This window comes from Nannospalax galili, unplaced genomic scaffold (assembly GCF_000622305.1).
Source record: "Nannospalax galili isolate Female #2095 unplaced genomic scaffold, S.galili_v1.0 scaffold467, whole genome shotgun sequence".
Classification (NCBI taxonomy): domain Eukaryota; kingdom Metazoa; phylum Chordata; class Mammalia; order Rodentia; family Spalacidae; genus Nannospalax; species Nannospalax galili.
The window spans coordinates 377,466-385,922 of NW_008357490.1; the positions used below are offsets into that span (position 1 = coordinate 377,466).

Here is an 8,457-nt window from a genome sequence, read left to right on the forward strand (position 1 = left end):
TTTTGGTCTTTTTGAGACAGGGTCTCCCTGTATCCCCAGCTGTCCTGGAACTCTCTGTACATGTAGACCAGGCTAACCTTGAACTCATAGATCTGCCTTATTTTTTTATGTGTACGAGTGTATTGCCTGCATGTGTGTAAGTATACCTATGTTGTGTACTGCCCATGGAGGTCAGTAGAGGTAGTTGGCTCCTCTGGAACTGGAGTTACAGGTGGTTGTTAGCTGCCATATGGGTGCTGGGAACCAAACCTGGGTCCTCTGCAAGAGCAGCCAGTGCTTTTAACTGCTGAGCCACCTCTCCAGCCTCCAAAACTATAATTTTTTAAAGTTCATTGTTAAGAATCTCGATGTCCCCCATGGGGAAAATATTTCGTTGTTCTTGTGTTCTTTGAATTGAATTTATGTTCCAAAGCGAACCCACACCTATGTAATGGATTAACAGCTATTTTTGTTTTGAAAGTCAGAAAGAAATTATGACATAATTTTAGTAGTTGAAGAAGCCACAATCTTGAGTAGTAAGAATTATCTTAAACTGGTATCTAAGGAAAAGTTTGAAATTTGAAAGAAGGTCTTAGAAAGTTAGGGAAATTCTAAAAGAGGGTTCTCTGGATTTGATTTGATTTGTTTGTTTAGATTACGTATGTGTATGGAGCATAGTACACACAGCAAGTCCCACTGTTCTCACTCCCATTGGCTTCCAAGTGCTTTGATTTTATGTGTTTGTTCAGGGGAACTCTTAGTCTTGGCATTCCTTTTTATTTACCTCTTGCAACCCTCAGGAGATCCTCTTACCTGGAGTCTCATGTATTCAGGTGTTTTGCAGCAGTGTGTCTACTGGGTCATAAAATTTGCAATGAAATAGTTGCTATGACCATTACCCTCTTGTTCTCTGAAAACAAGGGTTTCTTTTCTATTCATGCAGCCATGAAGCTGTCAGAGAGTAATTGCTCATTTAAAGGACAGCGTTACCTTTTCTTTGATCAGTCAGTGTGTGTCTGAGTCCCTAGGGAAGACTTCACACAATGGGTGATACCACCGGCCTTCCATTTACTTTGGTGTATTCACACATATCCATTAAAGGCTTTTTGCCACAAAGACAGAACAACAGATGACTGTGGGCTAAAACTTCCAAACTGAGCCAAATATACCTTTCCTCCATAAAAGCTGATTCTCCCAGGTACTTTGTCACAGTGATGGAAAGCTGACTGACATAGTTGCAAATCCTGACAAAGATTTATATTTTCCATGATTTGTTCAAATCCATGACCTCCCATGCCATAGCCAAAAACATACATTCTTTAGAAGACTGTTGGGAATTGGTGTGTATGAGTTGAAGAAGCCCCTCTGTCCCTCTGTTACAGAAACTTACATTCTGTAGTTGATTTTCCCTTAGATGCTGGTCCCAGTCCTCGTGTTCTGCAGGCAGGAGGGCCGGTACTCGCAGCAGCGACAATACCTTGTTCTGAGGCAGCGCGATAATGGCCAGATGTGTTTTTAAAATTTTTTTTTGTTGTTGTTCTGTATAAAGTAAACCAGACAGCCAGTTTAGTACAGGATGCCCTCCAGTTTTCTTTGTCTGTTTGTTTGTTTACCTCTGGAAGTGGCTAGGTAGGGAATGTGGTGCTGCAGCTTAGTCTGACACTGGTATGGGAAGCTCTACAATGCCCCCAAAGCACTTGTAGCAGGAAATGTGTTTCAGGATAACTTTTCTCCTTATGTTTTCTACCTGCTGTCTTGTCTGTACCAAAGCAGCAGGTGTTCCGCAGCTGGGTGTGGCATCATGGCATGGTTTTTAAATTTGGTTTGGGGTTTTGGTTTCACGGGTGTGGTTTTGAAAGGGATCTGCTAAGAAGTCCAGAAATAGAATGAAGAGACAAGACTTCACTGAAATTATCTGGTGTGAGTCAGTTTCCAACACCATAGCATACCTGAGGTGCTCACCTTGTCTGTCATGAGGGCGGCTTCAGCGTGCCTTGTGGCTTGGGAGGTTTTTCACCTGTGCTCAGTTGGCTCTGCTACTTTGTGGCCTGTGGTGAGAGGTTGGTGCCTCAGGGCAAGGAGCAGGTGAAGCAAGCTACTTACCTCATGTCTGTTGGGAAACTGAAAGAAGAAACTGCAGAGTCCCACAGTCTCCTTTAAGGACACACCCTTAGAGACCTAAACCCTTCCATCACCTTCCAATAGCAGCAAGCTGAGGACCAAACTTTAATATGTGAGTCTGTGTGGGACATCCCAGGTCAGCAGAGGAGTGGTTGGTCTTAGAAAGAAACAGGAGACACCTTGGAGACTAGAAGAGTGTTCTAGTCTCATTTCTGTGGTTGAGATAAAAAGTCCTGACAACAGGCAACTTGAGAGAAAGGGGCTTTATCTGATTTACAATTCCAGGTTACAGGCTGTCATTGAGGGGTGGTCAAGGCATGAAGCAGGTCACACCACATCCATAGTCAAAAGAAACACATGCATCCTTGCTTGTCTGATGGGACTCAGCTGGTTTCTTCCTCTCTTACACTCTTCAGGACCCTCTGCCTAGGGAATGGTGCTGCCCAGAACTGGCTGAGTCATCCTGTGTTAATTAACTGAAACATGCCCACAGGCTGATCTAGATAGCTTCTCATTAAGATTCTCTTCCCAGATTCTAGGTTGTGTCTAGTTGGTTAGTTAAAACTAACTAGCACAAAGGGGTTGACAGAATTTTTTTTTAAAGGCTAGATTAAATTTTTTATTTATAATTTTTATGAAGTAGTGGCAAATTGTTTTTCTCAATACAGAGCAATAAAATCGAAGTCAGTTGATAGGCTGATGCTTGGAAAGTGTATGTCTAGGGTCAGTAAAGTATGTACAAATAGGTTGCACAGGTATCCATTGAGTCAGTGTGGATGACATTATTGAGACTGGTTTGTTGTACTTGAAATTTTGATATTAGGTGAGATTTAACAAAGCTTCTTTGGTTTCAAAATTAGTTGACCTTTTGTGGCTTCATAATGCCCGTGAAAATAAACGTTTAAGTGTTCTGTTAATGAGCATATAGTTATGTGACTAAACATCTAACAAGAGCAACTTAAGGGAAAGATTTATTTTGTCTTGTGGTTTAAGAGGGTATGGTCCAGCATGGCATAGTTCATGGTGTGGGAGGGTCTGACTGGAGTGCCTCACATCCTCCAACCAGGAAGCACAGAGCAGAGAGTGCTGGTCCTCCTTTTTACCTTTTCAGTGGGTCTTTTCTCCTCAGTTAAACCTCTCTGGAAGACACCCTCAGTCCCTCACAGAGGTGTGTCTACTAGGTGATTTCCAAACATAGTCAAGTTGTCAGTGAAGATAAACTATCACATGGTATTTTAAGAGTAAGTCCAGACATCGGGAAAACTGTCCATTTATGACTTAAAACAGAAAATAGGTAAAATGTCCTCTGAAAAAAATCTTTCAAAAAAGCTGTCAAATCTTTATCATGAGTTTTAAGATCTAGCTTTATGTTTTAAAGACTATTGCTAGGTTTATTTACTTATTTATTTATGACATTGAGTGTCTTCCTCATTCATTTTCCACTTCATTTTTTGAGACAGAATCTCCTCTCACTGAACCTGAGCTCATCAGTTTGCCTAGACTGGCATTAAGCTCCGGGGATCTGCCTGTCTTCCATGCCCCAGTGCTGGGGTTAGCTCTAGGAAGGAGGGGGAGACTAGTAAACAACTTCAGGAACTCTAGAAATGAGACATTGGGATGGGACAGTGTAAACTGTTGAGAGCAAAAGACTGCGAGTAACAAATCAAGGTATAACAACGTGAACCACAGATGCCGAAGATGCTCTGGCCCAGGTGTGGTGGCACGTGCCTTTAATCCCAGAACTCTGGAGCAGAGGCAAGTAGATCTTTGTGAGTTCAAGGGCAGCCTGGTCCACATAGTAAATTCCAGAACAGCTAGGGCTACACAGTGTGATCCTGTTTGGAAAAAAACAAAAGAAGAAAATGCTTTGAAATACTCTACCAGATGAAAATGGAAGCATGCCACAGTTGGAAAGACAGAGACACAAACAAGAGTAGGCAACAGGCTGGAGAGATGCTCAGCGGTTAAGAACACTGGTTGTTCTTGCAGAAGACCTGGGTTTGAATCCCAGCACACACATGGCAGCTAACAACTGTCTGTAACTCCAGTCCCAGGGGATCCAACAGCCTCTTCTGATCTCGGCGGGCATTGCACCACACAAGTGCACTTATCTACAGGCAATACACTCATACACATAAAATAAAAATAATAAATAAAATGTTTAAAAAAAAAAAAGAGTAGGCAACAAATGAATTTTCCCTAGGACGCTTTCACAGTGGTACAGGTCCTTAAATCTAAGCAGATAGAACTAATTAAGCTCTGTTCTGTGCTGGAGCATGCCTCAATGGTAGAGCTCTTGCGTTTTGTGCATGAATACCTGGGTTCAGTCCATAGCACTACAGAAGAGATAAAAACAAAGCAACATTAGGGGCCAGTGAGAAGGTTCAGTGGGTAAAGACACTTGCTGCACAAGCCTGGTTACCTGAGTTCAATCCCTGGAACCCACAGGGTGGAAGGAGAGAACCAACTCTCTCTCTCTCTCTCTCTCTCTCTCTCTCTCTCTCTCTCTCAATAATTTTTAAGAAATTCATCAGCCCTGTTTTTTGTATCTCCACCCCAATCCATTCTACATCCCCACTTGCTCTTATCACTTTGAGGGTATCTGAGAAGGGAGCATGTCATTCAGACATCTGGATCTGGAAAACATGTTTTTCAAACACTTCCTTCATTGCACAGGTTGATTAAAGCATTGGTAGTCAAGGTGCCCCAAGCAGAAGCCGCCCTGGTAGAAGAAACTCACGGACAGGATTCCCACTGGGAGCCTGAGAACTCAGCTCTGCTCATTGACTAGAAATTGCACAAAAATTGCTTCTCAGTGACAGAACTGTGTCTTCATTTAGCAGTAAATTGCCTTTTCTTCTTTTTCAAATGTAGGTTATATATTTGGGGAGGACTCCGGAAGATGCATATAGAACATTAATCTTTGGAGATACAACCTATATTCCTTTCAGGTAAATGTAAAAATGTAGATTTATTTAATCGGACCATGGCTAGAAATGTCTTGATGGTAGTTTCTGAGAACAAGAAGACCTGGCAGCTGGGCTTGGTAGGTGCTACAAGCCACACTGTAGGTCTAGGGTTCTTGACAGTGACACTGGACGTGTTGTCACAGGGGCTGCTGTGTCCATCCCTCATAGGTGTTTTGCAGTATCCCTGGCTTCTGCTTACTAGACCCCAGTAACATCCCCATTCCCCCTCCAGTTGTCAGAACCCCGAATGTCTCCTGGCCATTGCTGGCTGTCTCTAGAAATGGTTGGGGTGGAGTGGGGAGCTCCATCTTCCCTGGCTGAGAACTACTATATAACCTGGTGAATCCTGGAGTTACTGTGCTCAGCACTAACAGACTCCTGAGCAACTGAGCAAGGAGTTTCCCGCACCAGGAGGTACTCTTTGGGGCAGCAGTTGACCCTTGTTTTCCAGGAGCACAGCCAGCAGAGGTAGCAGGTGCAGTTACTCACGTGGAACCCTGAGCAGCCAAACCTGTTGGGTAGCTGTGCTGTGCAGGTGGCAGGCAGCGTCGTCCCACAAGCCAGAAACAGCCTCACCTCAGGCCTACCATGTGATTGTCTGAAAAGGTTTTTAAAAAACAAACTTGTGGGTTTTCTTTGTGTGAACTCTTACTTGTTTCATAGGTTGTTGATAATTTCATAATTGTTGATAATAGCATCTTCCATTTATAAATTGGTCAATTCAATTTAGACTTCCTGTGTATACTTCACATGCCTGATTCTTTTTTGTCAGTTTGTCTTTTAAAAGCTCACAGAGTGGGTGAGATGGCTCAATGGATAAAGGCACTTGAGGATGAGGCCACCCTATTTGAGTTTGATCCCTGGGACCCACATGGTAGAAAGAGAGAACCAATTTCCAGTTATCCTCTGACCTCCACACATGTACTGTGGCTTATGCACATACACATGAATAAATAAATGTAAAAAATGTTTAACATATAAACAAAAACCCTCTAACTGTATGAATCTGGTTCACTGTGGATGAACTGTGGGATGAATCTTCCATCAAAGGCAGAATCCCTCACACAGCTCTGTGGGACCTTCACGGCCCTTCTCCATGAGGACAGAGCCTTGTTGGAGCAGTGTTTTTTGAGAATTCAGGGATCTAGTTGCTGGAGGCTGTGACTGGGCCAGTGTCACTCCTTTCTTGCTGGCTCCTGGAGCAACCCAAGTTCTGTTATTTGAGGTGGACAGGAAGAGGGGAGAAGAAGGCACTGAACTGAAGTGGATCACTCACCTTTTCAAAAACTTTATAACAGAACCATTTGCCTCTGTTAGAAGCAGTGCTTGTATCTGTGGGCCCCGAATGGTGACATATGGATCATCTGTTGCTGCACAGTGATAGTCTGGTTCTCCAGAACTCTAGAGTGGTAATCCCTCCTTGCCATTCTCATAACTGCCAGCACAAAGACCTATTGTGGGAACAGGCTCACGATCCTTGCCAGAATGTAGCACAGAAGGCCAGTTCCCAGTGCAGCACCCCCATGGTCCTGATTATATGTCAGGTTTAATATTTACTATGCCACATTCTATTTATTACTTGTCTTACTATTTTAATCAAATTGAATTCCACACAATCTATCTGTGACACACTATTGATAAGAAAAATGAGGTTTTTAAATACAAGTGCTACAAACAAAATAAATGTCACTGTCATGACTGAGTTTGAAATGATTGAAATTTGACACTCAGGCATGAAGCTAGTTACTTATAATCACAGGAACACCAGGCAGAAATTTTCTGCTTGGGCAGCTGGAGGCACTGGGGAACTTCAGTCAAGGGGGTCACATTTACCCATGGCAGTGTGTCTCTGAACTTCGGTGATCACTAGGAACGCTAGTGATGAAGTACAAAACTTGAGAGATTTTTAGGCACCTTTATATTAATTTAGTAGAGTAATGTTTCAATCCATGGAATCAGATAATGGGAGAATTTGGACTTCAATTCTATCTTTTCCCTCTTCTGTGTTATTTTTGGCTACAAAATTAAGATTATTGTATTCTCAGGCTGGACATAGTGATGCACACAACATTTGAGAGGCAGAGCGAATTGCTGTGAATTTGAGGCCAGCCTGGTCTACATAATGAGTTCCAGGCCAGCTGGGACCAAAGGGAGACCCTCTCTCAAACAAAATAAAACAAAGATTATTGTATTCTCACAGGCATGTAATAGCTACAACATTTCTCTTTAATACTCATTGTATTTTATAAAAGTATCAGCCTATGAAAGACTTAAAATAATAAAATTTTGTGCCTTGTCACATTTTACTGTTATATAGAATTTACTAATCAGAAAGTAGGTGGAGTACACTTTTAATCCCAGCACTTGTGTGGCAGAGGCAGGAGAATCAAAAGACCAAGCCTGGGCTGTAGAGTGAGTCCTTATCTTTTTTTTTGAAAAAAGCCAGTCAGAATTACTAAGGCTTGACGATATTTTGAAACAACTTAGACCTCTATTGTCCTTGCTACTTCAAATGCATAGAATAAGTTTAATGAAGGATGCTAATGAGGTTGTACAAGAAAAGCAAATTCAATTTAGATCTAACTTGGACCACTGCATTTTGAACATTCATGACATTATGATCTCCTTATAAAGGGTATTAGGCATTCTCTGTCTTGTTGAGAAAAATAACAGACAACGGGCACTTCTGGTCATTGCCATTGTCTCTGGTGATGCTCTGCTTCTTGCTGTTGCTGGCCTTTGCTTTTCCTTTGGGTCTCCGTTTTCTACTCGTCTGAGAGATAGTTTGCATGGTTTCCTGAGCCTCCTGTTGCCACTTCCCCACTGCTGGGATTCCAGGCATCCTCTGTCATGCCCAGCTTGTGTGGCTTAGCCCTTAATAGTTTGCCTTTTTTAAAATTTTTTAAATTACATAGAGAGTTGATTCTTAGCTTTGCTGTCTCTATGGTCCTTTACAAATTTGATTCTTGACAATGATGGATTATGTACACAAAGACATCTTAAAAATAAAAGGCATACTATAGTACCTGCCTTTACCCATCATTTGTTCCATATTTTTATCCCTTCCTCTCCCTTCTTTTAATTAAAAAAAGACTTTATAGCCAGGCATGGTGGCGCATGCCTTTAATCCCAGCACTCGGGAGGCAGAGGCAGGCGGATCTCTGTGAGTTCAAGGCCAGCCTGGTCTACATAGTGAGTTACAGGACGGCTGGGGCTACAGGGAGACCCTGTCTAGGGAGACCCTGTCTCAAAAAGACTGAAAAAAAAGGGTTTCCGAAAGGCTGAGCAGGGGCCAGTGATCAAGCCAGTAAACAGCGTTCCTCCATGGCCTGTGCTCCAGCTCCTGCCTCCAGGTTCCTGTCTGAGTTCCTATCTTGGGCTCCCTGAT

General features: G+C 42.6%; 1 protein-coding gene across 1 annotated transcript in view; it reads left to right on the forward strand.

Annotated features, from left to right (window-relative positions):
• Cdc14b (cell division cycle 14B) overlaps positions 1-8,457 on the forward strand; it is a gene marked incomplete in the record, with an annotated part of 126,801 nt that overhangs the window by 68,271 nt on the left and 50,073 nt on the right. Inside the window, 1 exon segment of the mRNA XM_017794870.2 lies at positions 4,975-5,051. Coding sequence (XP_017650359.1) covers positions 4,975-5,051 — 77 coding nt within the window.